Raw genomic sequence first — 19,551 nt, 5'->3', positions numbered from 1 at the left:
AGGGAAAGATTACCAATAGCTATAAAAACATTTGGTAATACTTATATCTACCGATTAATGTTAATATCATTAGAGACCAGACATGTGCCTCCTAAAATGATGTACAGGAAGTACACTTAAATACACTTAGAGGTACACATCAGGAATACCACTTATCCAACGTTCATTCCCCATATCTCCAAAAACAATCAGACTTGAATCTGATCAAGTTTCTTGATTTAACTACCAGTTTTAAGGAAATATAAACAGGAGAGGGGCTTCCCTGGTAGCACAGCGGTTAAGAATCCGCCTGCCAATACAGGGGACATGGGTTCGAGCCCTGGCCCGGGAAGATCCCACATGCTGTGGAGCAACTAAGCCCGTGTGCCACAACTACTGAGCCTGCGCTCTAGAGCCCGTGAGCCACAACTACTGAAGCCCACATGCCTAGAGCCCGTGCTCCACAACAAGAGAAGCCTGCACACCTCAAGGAAGAGTAGCCCCCGCTCGCCACAACCAGAGAAAAGCCCGTGCGCAGCAACAAAGACCCAATGCAGCCAAAAATAAAATAAATAAAATAAAATAAATAAATTTAATAAAAAAATAATAAATAGGAGAACTTGTTAAACCATGGGAATTAAAATCAGCAAAACCCAGACTACAGGAAACTCTCAGGAAAAATGACTGATTTCTTCAACAAATAATTTGAAAAGAAAAGAAAAAAACAGAAGAGGGACCCATGAGTTAAAAAAGATATAACCATATCAATCAATGTGTGGACCTTATTTAGATCTTACTTTAAAAAAATTTTTTTATGAGATGATCAAGGAAATTTGGATACTAACTAAATATTTTATTATATGAAGAAACTGTTAAAAATTCTAGATGTGATAGTGGTATTGTGAGTTGTGACACATACTGAAGTATTTATAACTGAAATTATATGATATTTCGGATTTGCTTCAAAATATTCTGGGTCACTGATGTGTAGAGGAAAATAGCAGGTACAGATGAAACAAGACTGACGATGTGTTGCTCATCCTTGAAGCCGGGTAATGGGTACAATGAGGGTTCATTTTACTATTCTATCCACTTATGTGTTTGGAATTTTCCATAATAAAAAAGAAAATTTCAGTTATCCTGTTTCGTGGATGACCAATTCAGAATAAGCATTCTAACTGGTAGAATTTAAGACTTCCTGTATGAGCCAACCATACACAATCCCCCTACTCCCTACCTCTGGAACCATCTCTACACTTATAAACATGGAGTCAGCCACGAAGTTATTGCTACTAAGACTCTTCCCCCTCTATGACCAGCTGCCCCTATAAGACTAACCAGAGACAGATACATCAGCTCTAAAACAGTCTGTCTCTAGTCCCCAACAGAAGCAGACACTGAATGCCCTTGTCCCCTAGGCACCCACACAAGAGCTGCTAAAGAAGCTCTGCAGTCAGAATCACAACTGCAGTTTATATATTACCACTTCCACTAACATTTACCTTTTTAAAAGAAAATGCCTTAATTTCCTTAGCACTTATATCTAAAATATCTCAAACAAAAACCCAAAATAATCATATAGTTTCCTTGAGTATCTACATTCAGATAGTTTACTTTTACATCTTTCATGCTGTATTGAATTTATGAGAAATCTTTGAGATGTCTAGCTCCCCTAAAATGACGTAGGACTCGAAGAGATGTAGGATGCTAAGAAACAAAGGAGAAAATAGGGAAGTCATAAGTTCCCAAGAGATTCAGAAGATAGTTGGAGAAATATAAGAATGAAAAACAGAAGCACAGAATATTCATTTTGCTTAAAAATATTTCGATAGTAACTAAGAGAAATACCCCTCTTATCTCAAATAATAACAATTTCCTTGGAAGAACAGTAATCCTTCTAGTACAGCAACACTTTGGCAAACTGTGATGAGCACTAGAAAGGAACAACTATCAATGGATGATAACTTTGATACAGGGGTGAGTCAGATGAGGAAACAGATGGTCTTTCCTTCTCTCATCACCTTGAAATTTTGAAATGGTGAATTTGGATCAGAGTTTGCAACCAACATTTATATAGATTTTCTATATAAAAATTATTTCTATTTTAAAAAATACTATGTTGTAGTTTACTGCTGCACAAACAGAAAGGTTGGAATGGTTTATTTAAATTACTTAAGGTAACAAATAAAAGAAAATTTCAAGCCTACTATTTCCTATCATTGACTGAGACATTAAATGGGTATTGGAGGCAGAAAAGGACAGATACTCTCACATCCTACCAGTTAGACCTGCAGAATGAATGAATACTGACTGCATCTGCATCTATGTAACCTCTTCCTTGCTAACAGTTATATGGAACACACTAAAATTACTAAAGCAATTATGAAAAACACTTTTCCTATTTGAGTGCCTGCATCACCACTAGTTCATAAACTAGGATATTTCCAAGTCTCAACCTATCCTAAGCTATATATTGTGCAAGTAAAATTCAATGAAAACGAACATTAAATACTGTTCTATATTGCTTCTGTGCTCCCTTTGAAAGACTACAACCATGGCTATGAATTCTGTATTATAAATGGCTCCCTCTGATTCCCATCTTAAGACTTACCAACACTATAAAAAGAAAATTCTGACAGTGTGCTATCTGCTCTTTATATGAGAGGAAAACAAAGATTTGGAAGAGAGCTCAAGTGATTTAAGCTAACATGGAACTGAGGTTTCCACATTTCCTTTCCTCTGCTATTAAGCAGCAATTGTCCTTCAGTTCAGCCTCAGTTCCTCTCAATACTTTCCATCATCCTCCATACAGAAAAATTTAGAAGCCTGAAGAAAAGGTGAATGGCATGTCCTTGAAATCATCCTCTTCCCCCTACTTCTTATCATTGGGTAATTTACTTTGAAGAGGTTGTAGGTTGTATATTTAATGTTTCTTCTGAAAAAAACCTACAGTAAAATAATTTCAAGTTCCTCACTTAAAAATTTCATTATATTACAGATATTTGTATATGCCTTTTAAATTTGTGGTGACAAGATTTAACCTACATAATTGCCTAGGTGACTAGGTACTGTGCATTTGGAAAAAAAAACTCAGAGTAAGGATATTAATATAAGGAAACTGAGTAACCCACTATCTTGACATTCTCAAACTAGGGGAGGGAAAGTGATAATCTCTGATATAACAGATGGTACCTTCACACCCAAAGCATACAAACACACCCACAAAGTCTTCTTCAAAATTCCCACACCCTAATGTTCATTGCAGCATTGTTTACAATAGCCAAGACATGGAAGCAACCTAAATGCAACCTAAATTCGTCAACAGAGGAATGGATAAAGAAGATGTGGTACATATATACAATGGAATATTACTCAGCCATAAAGAAGGATGAAATAATGCCATTTGCAGCAACATGGATGGATCTAGAGATTTTCATACTGAGTGAAGTAAGTCAGGCAGAGAAAGACAAATATCATATGATATCACTCATGTGGAATCTAATTAAAAAAAAAAAATACAAATGAACTTATTTACAAAACAGAAAGAGACTTACAGATACCGAAAACAAACTTATGGTTACCAAAGGGGAAATGCTGTGGAGAGGGATAAATCAGGAGCTTGGGATGAACATACACACACTACTATATATAAAATAGATAACCAACAAGGACCTACTGTATAGCACAGGGAACTCTGTGATATTCTGTGATAACCTATATGAGAAAATAATCTAAAAATGAATGAATATATGCATATGTATAACTGAATCACTTTGCTCTATACCTGAAACTAACACAACACTGTAAATCAACTATACTCCAATAAAATTAAAATATTTAAAAAGAAAGAAATTCCCATAAACACAGGGACAGAATTACCTGATGAATTACCACTTACCTTGTGCTACTGTTGACATGACCACAGATGGTGTGGAAGAAACCACAGCTGTTACTGCAACTGTATTAGGAATAGGTGATGGTGTAGAACTGCTGCTGCCACTGCTGCTACTACTGACCAGAGAGGACTGTGAAGCAGTTATAACCACTGGTGGCTTCTGAGTTGTGGAAGCAATGACTGATGTTGGTACAAGCTTAGTGACTGCTGCATAGTTATGGGATTTGGAGAGAATGTTGGGCACGAAGGTTGAACTTGGTGATGTGGTCACTATAATAACCTAAGGAAGATAAAATAAGTTATTTTCATGTACCTACCATACTACTAATGTATCTAGACTCACAGTTATATACAATTTAAAAATAGCTTATGAAACATGATGAAGCAATTCAAGAAAAAGAAATTTACAACTAAAAATATACAAAAGCTCTCCTTTACTAGTATCACCAAAATGTATTTAAAAGAAACAATTTTTACCAACCAAACATTTTAAAAGACAATATTCAATGCTGTACAAGATCAAGTAAAGTAAGCATTTCAATATACTGCTTAGGGAGTATAAATTGGCACAATTTTTCTAGAAAATAATTTGGATAGTCATTCATTTATAAATATTTGTTGAGCATCTACTATGTGCCAGGCATGGTTCTAGAGGCTGAGGATAGTGGAATGAACAAAACAGACAAAGTTCTTATTTTCATGGAGCTACATTCCAGTAAGGGGAGAAAAACAATAAACAAATAAAAAAGTAAATATATGTCATGTAGAGATAAATGGAAGAGACAATAAAGCAGGGTAGGAAATAAAAGAAAATGGAAGTGGTGCATGATTTTTTATAAAACGTTCAATGAAGATCTCTCTGATAAGGTGACAACTAAGCAGAAACTAGAAGTAGGGGTTGATCCATGTTGCTACCTAGAGGAAGAGCATCCAATGGAAGCGGGAGTAGCAAATACAAAGCCCCTGAGGCAGAAGCAAGCTTGGTATGTTCAAGAAACCTCAAGGACCCTAATGAACGGGATTGAAATGTATAAGGTAGAGAGCAGTAGGAGACAGATTTAGCAAAGTAATGGGGGACTAGGTGATGCAAGATCTTGTTGATAGCATATCAACATGTTATGATGAAAATGGCACTTTATCTCTGTGGTCTTCCTTCCAAAAACCTATAACCTTAGTCTAATCATGAGAAAAACATGAGATAAATTGCAGTAGTGGGGCATCCTACAAAATACTTGACTAGTAATCCTCAAAACTGTCAAGGTCATCAAACACAAGGAAGTTTGAGAAACTTTCACAGCCAAGAGGAGCCTAAGGAGACATGACGAGAAAATATAATGTGGTATCCTGGAACAGAGAAAGACAATAGGTAAAAACTAAACAAATCTGAATAAACCATGGACTTTAGTTAATATTAATGCATCAATATCAGTTCATTAATTGTAACAAATGTACCATACTAATATAAATTGTTTAGAATAGGGGACACTGAATACAGGGTATATGAGAACTCTCTGTATTATCTTTTCAATTTTCCTATAAATCCAAAACTGTTCTAAAAAATAAAGTACTTTTTAAAAAGCATTACTCGATCTGCTAGGTAAAAAGTACAGCAGGGCAGAGACAGTAGAAACAGGCAGACAAATTAGGAGGCTCTTTCAATGACCAAAATGTTTGTGGTAGAACTGATGAAAAGTGAACAGATTCTGAATATATTTAAAGGTAAAACCAACAGGATTTGCTCATAGATACACAGAATGGAGGGAAAAAGCGGCAGGAAAGAGACTTCAAGGTTAGCCAGTATGACTAGAAAAGTGTAGATGACACAGGACAAAGCATTTCAGACGGAGAGAACAGGACGGAGCAAAGGACTTAAGGTAGGAATTAGCTTGATGTATTTAAAAGCAGAAAAGAGAACCAGTGTAGCAAAAGCATATAGGGTAAAGAGGGGTTGCAAAAGTAAGCAGAGTCCAGATCAAATTTGTAAACCAGAGTAAAGAATCTAAGTTTTATACTAAGTATAACGGGAAGCCATGAGAGGATTTTAAGTAAAGAAACAACAAAACTTGATTTATATTTTAAAAGATCATTCTAGCTGCTATGTGGTAAGAGGTAAGAGCAGAAGCAGTGAAACTAGTAAAGAAGCCACTGCAGTAGACTAGGCAAGAAATGGTAGAGGCTGGTTGGACTGGGGTGTTAGTAGTCAAAATAAAGAGAAGTGATCAGATTCAGATTATTTTAAGAGGTAGAGTCAACAGGACTTGATGTATGGAAATGGCAGGGTTGAGGAAAAGAACAGAAACAAGATTAGCTCCTAGAGCTAATACACATTGGCCTATTTAAATCTCCCAACAATCCTATGACAGAGATACTATTATTATCCCCATTTTACAGCTAAGAACACAAAAATTACTTATAAATCTGTAGTATCAGTTTTATTCTGGGCAAGTATAATGGTAGTTTAATGATACCCCCAAACAACACAGAGTGTCTTCTTCCTCTTTCACCAAAATTACTTTCACCTACCTAGGAGAGAAAATTGTTTTGAAAAATCCAAAGAATTTAAGGGGGAAATTCTTTTTCATTTTTGTATCAGTCCTAAAGAAGTTCTGAAATTAAATCAGTCAGTCAAACTTACTGAGTATGTCTGTACTCAGTATTGACATCTCAAAGAAGCTTTGATTATATCATTATAATTATATATTTCAGTGTTAGAGAATTCTGTGTCCATTACTTTAAGGAGTTTGTTGATTATCTGAGGAGTCAAGAGAGACATACAAGTCTTGACCAGCAAACACCTCTATAGAGTTGACCAGCATACTTCTACATAGACTCAACCAGTAAACACATATATAGCACTATTACAAACACAACCATCAGCCATCATATAAACCGAGAAGTAGACTAATGTGGCAAAAAGACCAGAAGTTAAGAGTCAAATGAACCTGAGCTGAATCCTGCCTCTGCCACTAACAAATGGCAGGGCCCTGGACATGTTAAAATCTCTGGGTTCCAATTTTCATCTATAAAATAGGGATAATAATACCTACCTTGCAAATCATTATAAGGATTAAATGAGATAATGATGTGAAGCATCTAACATAGTGCTAGGCACATAGCAGGTGGTCAATATTTGGCAGTTCACAAATGGTACTTATTAGTATCTTGTTATTACTACTTAATAAATGTTAGAAGGATATCAGTAAAAGTGTTATAGATCAAATCAAACTGGAAATTTATTTTAATGTACTCTATTTTTGTTTCATTAAAAAATGTTATATATCTTTTTCCCAAATTCTGATACCCTTGAGAATCCAAAGAGCTCACAGTTACTAGCACAGCCAAGCCAATTAATAGTAATAGCAATTAGGTTTCATATTTGCCAATTCTGAACTAATAGTAGTGCCTTCCTAGAGTACAGTTTTTATAAGGACTCTGTGACACAGCTGAGGATTCACCAAGGCTTGGCAGGAAAGTAGGCCACAGTTAATAAACAATCTCTGTCATGGGTAGGGAAGGGGAAGCATTCACACTTGGGTCAAACATTTGCAATTTTAGAACTAGAGTATGCATGTAGAAGTCTAACATTAAGACAATAACTTCAGCAAAATAAATCTAGAGTCTTTGAGAGCATGTTTTAGGTTACAGGTACGAATGATAAAACATATTTTGAGATTTCAGTCTACAAACTAATTTCTGATCTGAAAAGGGGTTATCCAAAATTAGAGATCCACCTTGAAGAAAATTTACTTGCACTTTAGTTACATGTTACAACAAGGGAAACAAAGGGATTTTGAAACCAAGTGAACCAAACAGTGTTTATTCAGGCCATAATTCAAATTACTGACCTTCTAGCACTCACAAAAACTCCTTAAGAGTGCTGGGACTTGCACCCTAAGGATAAAATGAAAAATATCAATCAAGCATGTGAAAGCATAAAGCTATATTCTGTTGCTTTGTTTATATAAGTGTTGTACCAACGTTATACTCAAAATGAAGGCACCACATTAACACAGGTGGAAATTTGTCTACCCTGAAAATATATGACCTACTTGAATTTGAATCAAGTCCACAAATTCATAAGTAATTATACTTAATGTAAAAGTAACTTTAACTAAAGTAATTTCCTAAGCTGACTTCCATATGATTTGTGAGAAATCCAAGGTGAATGTATAATGGCAACAGCCTTACAGAGATTTCAAAAAAAATCCAATTATCCAGCAAAAGGAAAACAAAAAACATACGAAAAATCCCAAAGAATATCTATTAGTCCTACCCACACTCAGCTTGTCCAAGAAATAACAAAAGTAATGGCACTGAGTACACATGAAGTAAGAGTACAGTTTTACATCTAGAACATAATAGATACTTAGCAAATATTTGTGGAATGAATGAGTCTTTTTTTTTTTTTTTTTTTTTTTGCGGTATGCGGGCCTCTCACTGTTGTGGCCTCTCCCGTTGCGGAGCACAGGCTCCGGACGCGCAGGCTCAGCGGCCATGGCTCGCGGGCCCACCCGCTCCGCGGCATGTGGGATCTTCCCGGACTGGGGCCTGCATGTCCCCAGGGGGCCCATGTCCCCTGCATCGGCAGGCGGACTCTCAACCACTGCGCCACCAGGGAAGCCCTGAATGAGTCTTATTTTTAATTTAATTTGTTTTAAATGTTTATTTTTTAAACACAGTAGGACAAATCTAAGGTTCTGAGCCTGGAATCTCATGGTATGACTCATGTATGACTTTGGAGATAAATATGTCCTCTTATGAGCATTACAAGTCTGACAATCTCAACTATCCACTCTCAACTGACAATTCAGAAGAAAAGAAAAAATTAAAATATGGTAATGCCAGTGAATCAAAAAAAAAAGTTCACCAATTTCACTTAAAGGTGAGCCCCCATCTACTACAAGTATTTTTACATAGGTCAACTAAGAAGATTGGAAAGTTAATAATGTTAGGTGACATTTACTGAACACTCATCATAAGCACTATGTTAAGCACTTTCCATGAATCATCTCATTTAATTATCTAGTAAGCACTATTATTATCTTTGTTTTATATGGAAGCTGAGGCTCAAGAGAGGTGGAAAGCCAGTACTGGAACTAGATATACTTATTCATTTATTCATTCATTCATTCAACAAATATTAGTCAACACCTATTGCATGTCAGGCACTGTTCTAAACACTACGGAATAGTGATGAATAAGACAAAGTCTCTACCTTCAGTAACTTATACTCTATGGGAGAAATAGGAAACAAATAAATATAATGTCAACTAGTTATAAGCAAAACAGAATAAGGAAATAAAAGGACATGGATTTGAGATGGGTGCTCTTTTAGCTATAACTTTGCTGCATTATTTTCTCAAATATCAAATTAAAAGAGAAGGTGAGAAGGGAGAGAAGAGAGAATTACTGATAAAATAGATCCAGCAAAGAAGGTAATAAAAAATTACAAAAGTAGATTTAAAAATTCTTAGAGTATAGCAGGCTGAAGACACCTAATATACAGCTTGCCCAGAAAGCAATATTATAATAATATATAAAAACTGATATTCAGAAAGAGTCATTAAATACAAAAATTATGTTCAGTGTAACATTTAAGAAATCACCAAAAATAGTCAAGTTCTATATATTAAGGGGTAAGCTTCAGTGAACTGATAAATTTATTATTTGGAACAGCACATTCTCAACACTGCAATTAATTTTTTTTTTAAAGTTCACTGACTTCACTTATAGGTTTACCCCTTCTATTAAAATATTTTTATATAGGTCTACCAAAGAAGACTGGTAAGTTCATAAAGTTAGGTAACACTGCTTTCCATAAAATACCTGCAAGGGAAGGGACCTAACATTTTCTGAGTACATATATTATGCTGTACTTTAAAATACCCAATCCCATTTAATCCTCACGACAGCCTTATAAAATTGGCATTATTCTCATCTCACAGATGGGTAAACAGATTTAGAAAGACTAATTTATCTCAGGTCATACTGGAAGACCTGGGGTTCTAATCCAGGCCTCTTTGACTACAAAAATTCTTACTTGATTTTAACACTAAACTATAATGCCTCATCCTAAGACTGAAGCTAGAATTATATTACACAGATCAACTCACTGTCATTTCTAGTTTGTTAAGAAAATTATCATTTTTTATATATTATATAATGACATATTTCCAAGAAACTCAAGGAGTTTCTTTAAATGAAAATTATCATGAACCTGAAGATTTAAAAGTAGGAAAGACCGTCTATTGAAAACAAGAATTCATCTCTACTCCTTCCCCAAAATCCCTCTAAAACAGTATGAAGGGATTTTTTAGAAGAGGCACATAAACCCATAAGGTCAAAATGGAAAGGAGATGATAGCTATCAACTTCTGGAAAGTGGAAAACAAACAGACAAGTAGTAACTGATGAAGCATACTCAAGAAAGTGGAAACCTAAGACAGCAAACAGAAGAAAAAACAAGACAGCTTTCAGAGAACCACAGAAAGACTCAGTAATTTGAGAACACCAGATACTTCTGAAGTGGGGATAAAAGTGGGACTAAAAAGATGTAAATTAGTTGAAAATCTGTTTAAGCAGCATTAAGATCCCCAGCTATCCTCCCTTATCCTCAAGGAAGACTTAAAACTTATTCTCTTGAGGGAGAGATTGAATCCAAGGGAATCTGAGGATACCAGGCTGAGGCAGGTAGGTGCTATGCTGAAAACAAGAGAGGTTAGGGAAAGTCTATATACTGAATGATAAGACTATCCAGCCCACTCCCTGCCTTTACTCCCAAAATACTAGCAGACAGGCTTACTACTGTAGGCAAGACTGGAAGATTCTCTCTGAGGAAACTGTCCAGTCCATGAAAAAGCCCTAATGAGAATGACAACTGGTAGAGGTAAAGGGGTGGCAGGTGTTCATCAACAAAACAGCCCAGCTAGCTCAACCTACAATGAAAGTCACCAGCCAGCATGTCCCACCCTACACACAGAGCCTTCTGTCAGCTTTTAGTGTCCGTTTCCACAACCAGCATTTAAGGGAACTGAAATGGAAGAGATCAAAATGAAAAGATAAAAGAAATTTACAGGGAAGAGAGAAAACATGAAAGAAGAAAACATCAAAAAAAATTATCATGAATATCATCAGAAAGGAGAACATAGTGACTATGAAAGAGCAGGATGCTATTTTAAAAAAAAAGAAAGAAAGAAACTTTCAGAAAACCAGATAGAGTTACTAGAAATTTAAAATAGGATAGCAAAAATGAAATATTCCAGAAAAGTAATGAAGGATAAAGTTAAAAGATAAAGAAAATAATACTTACAGAGCATTTACTATGTGCTAGGCTCTGTTCTACTAGTTTGTATTTATTATCTCATTTATTTACACCCCAAAATCCTATAAAATAGATATATTATTTTCCCTATTTTACAAGAGAAAAACTTAGGTCTAGAGTTTAGTTTTCCCAAAGTCACATAGCTAGTAAGTAGCATAAAATGGGATTCAAATTCAGGAAGTCTAGTTCTAAAATCCAGGCTTTTAACTACTATACTACAGTAGAAAAAGCAAACAAATGGAAACTGGGGGTGAGAAAGACTGAAAAATTAAAGGATCAATCTAGGCACTCAACATCCAGAATAACAGGTGATCCAAAAAGAGAGGACAGAGAAAAATCAAAGAAATAATTCAAGAAATTTCCCAGAATGGAAGGATATGAGTGTCTAGAATTAACAGGGGCCACTGAGTATGTAACCCAATGGATAAAATAAAGACCCACACCAAGGAAAATTACCTTCAACTTTCAGAACTCTGACTTTTTCCAAGAGAAAAAGAGGATCTGGAATTAGAATGGCATTACTGGGCTTCTCAAAAGCAATACTGGAAGCCAACAGCCCATGAAGCAGTATCTTCAAAATTCTCAAGGAAAATGACTTCTCACCTAGAATACTTACCTAGTTAAACTTACATCAAAACAGTAGGAGGGTAGAATAAAGAAATTTTCAGTCTACCATGCAAGGTCTCAAAAACTTTACTTTCCATCCCACCCGTATACCAAGAAGCTACTGGAGGATATGCTCCAGCAAATCAGTAAATAAACGAAGAAAGAGGAAGATCAGAATGATAGTGAAGGGAGATCTCGGACACAGAGGTATATAACAAGCCTAGGGTACCATCAGCATCCAGATCAGTGTGGCAAGTAGAGGGTTCTAATAACAAAATTGACAGAATACTCATGATTTGAACATACTGCGAGAAGAGTTTAGAAATGAATTAATGATAGCATTTAAGAATTAAAAAGGAGATAACAATTATTCACTTAATCATATCCTTCCTTTTGTCTATGAAACACCTAACTCTGACAACTTCATTACTCTGGCAATATAAGAACTAAGTTCCTAAAGGTAAAGTTATCCAAATACAGGCTGAAAGAATCCTTTATATTTTAATTTTTTTCCCAAATGGAATCACAATAGTAAAATATAATGAAAGTCTTAGAAGATCTGCTAGCTGTGTCATATTAGGCAAGTCATTTGGCTTCTCTGAGCCTCATATACAAAAATATATACAAAAAGTGAAATAATAATACCTAACCCAAAGCTTTATGTGCAGAATTAAAGAAAGAGATGTGAACATTCCCACCATAATGCCAAGCACATAGTAAGCACTCAGTGCATGTTTGTTAAATCTGAATCATATTGACTTAAAGAGATAAAAACAGCAATTGGCAGACAGACTCCCTCCACCACGTACCTTCTGTGTTGTTGTATTTGTTGTCTGTGTTGATGGCTTGGTGAAGGTTATTTTCACAGGAGACATGTGGGGTGGTAAGGAGTTGGCAATGCTCTGCATGATGTTGCTCATCTTAGGACTGCCACTCACAGGTACAGTGATCGTCTTTGAGACCGGAACAACAGCCTTTGGAACTTCCTTTAGGACAACGGGGGAGGAGCTAGAAGAGTTTGTTCGCCTTCGTTTTCTGGGTTTTTCATCTTCATCTGAACAGCTAACACCTGTAAGGCAGTGACAATATTGCTACATTTATAGCAATATAACCTTGTATTTTATACTTTATTTTTAAATCATTGCATCATCAGTCATCCTTGACCTCTCCCTTTGCCTCATGCCCAATCAGACAGTAAGTTCTATCAATCCTCCCTCAGGGAAGCTGTCTCTGAATGCCTTCCCTTTTTTCTTTAACCCTATGGCCATGTCAGGCCTTCTTATCTCCTGCCTGTATTTTAGCCGACAACCTCCTAAAAGGTGCTTCTAATCTCTCTACTTCCATTCTACCCTTCATCCTACTACCAGCTATAAAAATCTCACACATCTAATAAAGCCAATGCCCTGCCTCAAATCCTTTAGTAGTTTTTATCTCCCTACAAGATGAGGCACAAAAATCATTACTTTATCATTCAAGGTCCCATATCTTTCTAAGAACACAATACCCTATTCCACCCACCTTATAATCCTGGCACACTAAACTGCTCACCGTTCCCCAAAGCCACCTTATCACATATTCTATCCATCTGGAGTCTCTATATACTACTGTTCTTTGGGGAACACCACATACATTCAATGACCTCTTCATCATTCAGCAATCATCATCCTGCAAGCCATCTCCTCGGTGAAGCTTTCCCTTACTCCTCTAAGCAAAGCGAATTCATGTCTCCTCTGAGCTTAGAAAGCACTTTGTACATTCTCTTCTGTATCACTTACTCCATGGTAATGTGGCTGTTAGTCTGCACATCTCCTATTATTAAGGGGCTCCCAAAGGACAACGACTAAGTCTTATTGGTTTGTTTCCCTGGTATAGTGTCTTGCACATATGAAGTTAGGTGAATGAATAATTATATCTCAAACTAATGTTGCCTGTGTGACTTCTGAGAATGAAACAATAAACTTCCTGTTACTTCAAACTATATCTTGTGTGAAATGGTTTCTTCATGTTTGGGATTCACTTTCAACATTTAAAAAAACAATTAAAAAATAGACCTCTATGGTTATTTTAAAAGATCATCTTGGCTAAATCCACAGAAATCTGATATAAACTTAATACTCCCAGATTCTTAGTTTTTTATTAATGCACTAAAGCCTCAACTGTTTTTGTACTTTTTAAAAAAATCAAGTGAGAAACATAAAACCTTGCAATATACATAGGAAATCTCTATAAAGCAGACATTTAAAAAAGCGTACAGCATGACTCATGGAATTGGTAATAAAACATAACTCCTTATACCCTCAATTTTTAAACCCTAAACAAGACTGAAAATGACCTAAAATCACTTGTCTAAAACAGCTAAGTCCACCTCTAAAAGCTACAAAGAAATCAAGTTTATAACTATACTGAGAAAAATGAAAGTCAAATATTAATGATCTCCAGCTGATACCAAAAGCAAATCAATACTGACATAACAGACATTTTAAAAAAATGAACTGGACATTAAACTGCTTCACAGCGTAGAATCAAAGGGGTTAAAAACTGCAAATAGACTTCAAAAAATTACAGTCAACTAGAAATATGAAAGGACTCTCTAGAATGCTTCACTGAATTTAACAGTTGAATGATATGGTACATAAATAATTTTTTAAAACACTACAAAGATTACATTATAGGAGTAAACACTACATAAATGACATAAGCACATTCCTTTAGTTTCTATTCACATTTCTATTCCATGAAAACCAAAACAAGTGAATCTTAGAGTATAGCACTGTTCAAGGCAGATTCCCCACAGAAAACAAAAAAGAAGTAATTTCTCAACCCCCAGAACTGATTAAAAAGCAATATATACCTAGTCACATGTAAAGAAAGGAATTCTTTACAACCTTCAAAAACTAACCACTGCTAATAGCCAGTGGACCAATGAATTAATCAGGAAGGCAGATCTAATCAGAGTCTATGCTGCAGCTTTTAGTCAAGATGGCCCTGATAACACTGAGAGTATCACTTACTTTTGACATAAACAGTACTTCCACTTGGCAAGACAACTACATTGGAGGCAGGACTGGCAGGTCTTGGAGACTTAACCGTTGCTATGCTGCCACTTGGAACAGGAGTAGAGGTTGGGGTTGACGTGGTACTTGTGTAGGAATAGCAAACCACTACTGAAGGAACAATAAAAAAGTCTGCTGTTAACTTTCACCAAAACTGTCCATGCATACAGTAAAATTATTTTTTTTTCTGCAGGCCAATTTTAACATTTTTATATACTTAGAAGTTAGAGGCCAATACTAGGTTAAAACGTATTAATAAGCTTTCCTGAAAATCATCACTTAACTAGGTTTCCCCCAAGTATTTCGCAGCTGTCTACAGGTGACACTGACAATGGAGAAGAGCACAGTTACAAAGAAACCAAGTTTAAAACTGAGAAAAATGAAAATCATTTTTCCTTCATGGCAGGAGTTGGACAAAAAGCATATATTTGTATTCTTTTTTAATACTAAGAGCAGAATCAGTGATGGAGTGATGGATAATTTTTCCCTAACCATAGCAATTTCCAACTTGGCTCCTGGAGAGAAACAAGGTAAGTTTCTTTTATCATAAACAACTCACTAGTCACTTGCCACCTAAGCAGTGCAATAATAACTAAGGTAATGACAACATCGTATTTCAATTTATTGAATAACAACAACAACAAGCAGGAGTAGCTCATAGGCACTATTTACTGAGTACCATACATTGTGCTAAATCCTCTCCATATATTATCACTAATTCTCATAACACCACATCCTCATTTTAAAGATGAGGAACCCAAGGCTCACAGAAGCTAAAAAGACTTGCTGGAGGTCACAAAGCAAAGAAATGGCAAACTAGGATTCAAACATAGATTAGACTATTGAAAATTCTATATTCTTTCCAGTGAACCAGAGAGGTGGTAAATAGAAAAGACAAAAGTCGGAAGAGAAGAAAGATAGCTCTCCTGCAACAAAGAAAACAGGAACTCAATGGAGGCCAAGTTTGCACACTGATAACTGACTCTCCCTAAATAGAGCTTCCTTCCGTGTAAAACAGAGTCTGGCATGTATGAAAGGAATGTCTCATTCTGCTCCACAACCCATTGCTAGTCAAGAAAAGACAATTCTGCAAAGTAATCTGACAACTGCACTATTTTCAGGGTCATTTTCATGTAACACCAAACTAAGCTACCGAAGTCAACCCAAACATGCGCTCTCAAATTTAGTATTACTCTTGGTGACCTCAGGAGACTCCAAGGATTTTTAAAGCATGTATCAGTTATTAGATTAAATAACAATAAGAAAGCCATCCCCATCGGCCACGTAACCCCTAACAGATTCAGCACATTGACTGGAACAGAGAAGCAGCATATACCACTGATTCCAGAAGACAAAAACAGAGCTTTATTTTCTAAAGTATCAGTTCAGCATCTTTCTTCAGCAGATAAATGACTTCTATCATCTTATTAATTTTCCATGTCACCTGTTAAGGCCTCTTATCCACTTCTAACAAGACACGCTCATATCAAAAATTCATTCCAAGAAGGCTTTTGGCAATTTTGTGATTAATATAATTCACACTTTGAACAAAAGGGATATTTAATTTTGGCTGAGACTAAAAACTTGGAAGTTTCTCATTTCAGAACAAGTGTTGCTCATTATGTTTCACAACTTTTAAACACTGAACAAAAACAAATGAAAAATAAGACAACTTTTCTTGAAGAATCTGAGAAAAGTCATTTCTACACACAGAACTATTTCTCTACTCACCTTCCTTGCTTCCTGTTTCTGCAGGCACTGGAAGAGATGCATTGTGCTGGACAGCTGCATTGGCAACAGCATTAGCTGTTACAGTGAAGGCAGTTTGGGGAACCAGCCGAGGCATCAGGGGTACCAATCGACGACCTTCAATGGACCATTCTGAAGAGCTATTAGGTCCAGACATACTAAACAAAAAAGAAAACACTGCTACAAGAGTTCTCAATTGTTAAAAATGAAGCAAATATATACACTCAAATATAACTTTTTAAATTACAAAAAGTGCCCTGAGTGAACAGGAGAGGCTTTAAGCAAGCAAGATCAAAATTATGAATAATAATCAGAATTCAAGGAATTTCACACACACTTAGATTTTTACACATTTTATTCCATAATCTGAATCTTATAATGAACATAATTGAAACTATGAAAAACTGTCCCATGCCTTTTAAATAAATATCAACATTATTTTCATTAGTTTAAATCTGGTATTGCTAATTAAAACTAGTATTTCTACTAACTTTTAGAACTTAATGTTATAATTAAGCTAAAAAGGTAAAAAGTACTCATTATTTCAAAAATCATATTTTCCTGAATAATTAAGGATGGAATTCATTGAACTTTTGTAAAATTATCCTAACTGCCTGCATGGCCAGAGGTTCTAAGGCTTTCAAACAAGGGAAACTGAGGCAGTAAACGAGGGAGACTAGGTACTGGGGGATAGAAGGGAGCTGTATATATCACTGCATGTGTCACTGATAATGTGTTATATTATTATCCTTCCTGTTAAAAAAAGTATACTAGATGTGAGGACACTGCAAGAAACCTGCCACTACTTTAATTTTACTTATTTATACCATTCTTCTCTCTAAGGAATGTTTGAGGCAATTGAACTCTACCCCTAAGCAGACATTATTATCAGTTTTACTCAATTTCTTGAGCAAATTTTATCCTAGGAATTCAAACAGAGGTTGAAATATGAAAAGACAGTTGTTCACTTCCCTTGGCTTGGCTCCACAAAAGGTAGTGGTGTCATTTTTCCTAATGATTAGTGTCGAGGTTTAAAATTCACCCAGAATCAATCAATCAATCAACCTCTTCACTAAGTCAGAAGTATTTCTGCACCTTTTTCAAAACCAAAGATTCTACAACCCAACCTAGAGTTTAAGATTCTGTAGGTCCACTGATTCTTCAAATTTAGATAGAGTACACAAAAGCCCTTGTTAGTGGATAGTGGAATAATGATGATGATGGTAATGATGATAATTAACATCAATTAGCACTTAGTATATGAGAGGCATTGTTCCAAACATTTTACATGTATTAACTCATACAATTCTTTCAATCTTATGAAATTGGTAATATTATTATCTCCATTTTTAAGATGGGAAAACTGAATTACCAAGAGGTTAAATAACTTGCTTATGGTCACACAGCTACTAAATGTCTCCTTCAACAAGCATACATCATGCTACTGAAAACAACTGCCACATCACAAGTGGAAGGTATAAAAATTTTCAAATGTGTTTTGTCTAACTTTTGCCTTTGAATTATAGTAAGTGGGCACTGCTGTCTAATCACTAGTAACTTTCACTGAATGGAACAAATAAATTACTTTACAACTTGAGAAGAATTTACACTCAGTCAAGAAAGGAGTTTCTAGGAGTTGATGAATTCAACTGAGTTACAGTGGGAAATCTGCAAATTCCTTCATGGTATAACATAGTCCTACCTAAGACATGGAAAAGAGGGATTCTTAAGACCCCAATAACCCTCACAAATTTGTTATCACATAATCTCCAAGTTGATGCTAGTTCTGAAACAAAATTCGTACAAACAAGAAAGAGAGACAGAAATAGACCTATTGCTAACTGTCAAAGGAAAAAATTCTAAAAGCTATTCAGCATTTTCTTGGCTTACTCCTATTTTGCTATCATTTTATTAGAATATCACTAATAAATTTGCTTGGTGAGAGTTTACCATACAAATAAAGTGATGTCTACACTTACCTGGTACATTGCTAAATGGTGGCAGAAATTACGGAAGATTAATAATTTAAAATACATGAATATATATGCTATTGAAAGGACAAAATTTGCAGTGCAAAAGATACAACTGCAACTTTTAGAAAGATCTATAAATCTTCCAAATTTCTATCCAGGCAAACATGCTCAAACTTTTTTTAAGTGAATGAAAAATTAAACATCATGTTAGAATTAGATCAAAATTCCTATTTTGCTTACTAATGAGGGTGTATATATGCATTAGTTGCACAAATCATCTAGATAGAATTTTACAGGTTTCTGTAAACATCTTATTCCAGGGCTTTCCTGAGATTCCTAAGTTTCAAAGAACTCCTCTCTATTTATACTAAATATAGCAAGGGAGGGTGGAAACCTGGCTCCAGCCCCTTTTCTGAGAAGTCTAACAAGATACTAGTGGAACTACCTTGGCCCTCTCATCCTTTGGTATGCAGCGCACCAGCATGAAATCCTCATCCTCACATAGAAACTCAAACAGTATCCCATGAATGTCTGGCTGATGGAAAAGGAGTTAAGAGAAGAGTAATTCTGGATAGCCACTTTATTTAGATACAATGCTGGCAAGAGTGGCCCAATTAAAAACTGTGAAGCCCCTTGACATTCCAGGCTTTAATACTATAATATTCTGACATGTTTCAAAACTGAATTAGAGTATCAAACTTAATAAATGGTCTCGTGCCAAATAATAAACACGTGTTATGGTTCAAGCAAGGCTTTTCTTTGATCCCAGACACTCCACTCCTTTTGTTTCCATCTCCTTTGTGCTCAACCTTCTTGGCTTTCTCTTTACCTTTCAACCACATTCCTTCTGGCCTAAGCTGCTGTTTTGAGTGGGGGAGGGAAGGGAGAGGAGAAAGGGAATGCAGTCAGTTCAGATGCATTCCTCCTTGGCTCAAGTTACTTTTTTCAGGCTCAGAGTTTGAAGCCCTCCTATAGA

The 19,551-nt window shown here is 35.7% G+C and overlaps 1 protein-coding gene across 6 annotated transcripts in view; it reads right to left on the bottom strand.

Moving 5' to 3' along the window:
• Nucleotides 1-19,551, bottom strand: part of EMSY (EMSY transcriptional repressor, BRCA2 interacting) — an 80,137-nt gene that overhangs the window by 49,363 nt on the left and 11,223 nt on the right. For 4 of the 6 annotated variants that reach the window (XM_007461707.1, XM_007461702.1, XM_007461703.1 and 1 more), the window contains 4 exons: nucleotides 16,585-16,760; nucleotides 14,812-14,964; nucleotides 12,610-12,869; nucleotides 3,878-4,154 (listed from right to left, as the gene is read on the bottom strand). In XM_007461707.1, coding sequence (XP_007461769.1) covers nucleotides 3,878-4,154; nucleotides 12,610-12,869; nucleotides 14,812-14,964; nucleotides 16,585-16,760 — 866 coding nt within the window. The remainder of the gene's footprint in view (nucleotides 1-3,877; nucleotides 4,155-12,609; nucleotides 12,870-14,811; nucleotides 14,965-16,584; nucleotides 16,761-19,551) is intronic. The other 2 variants (XM_007461705.1, XM_007461706.1) reach the window with 1 other exon arrangement.

The sequence above is a fragment of the Lipotes vexillifer genome, unplaced genomic scaffold, assembly GCF_000442215.2.
Source record: "Lipotes vexillifer unplaced genomic scaffold, Lipotes_vexillifer_v1.1 scaffold223, whole genome shotgun sequence".
Lineage (NCBI taxonomy): Eukaryota > Metazoa > Chordata > Mammalia > Artiodactyla > Lipotidae > Lipotes > Lipotes vexillifer.
This window is presented reverse-complemented; position numbering and strand designations above follow the sequence as displayed.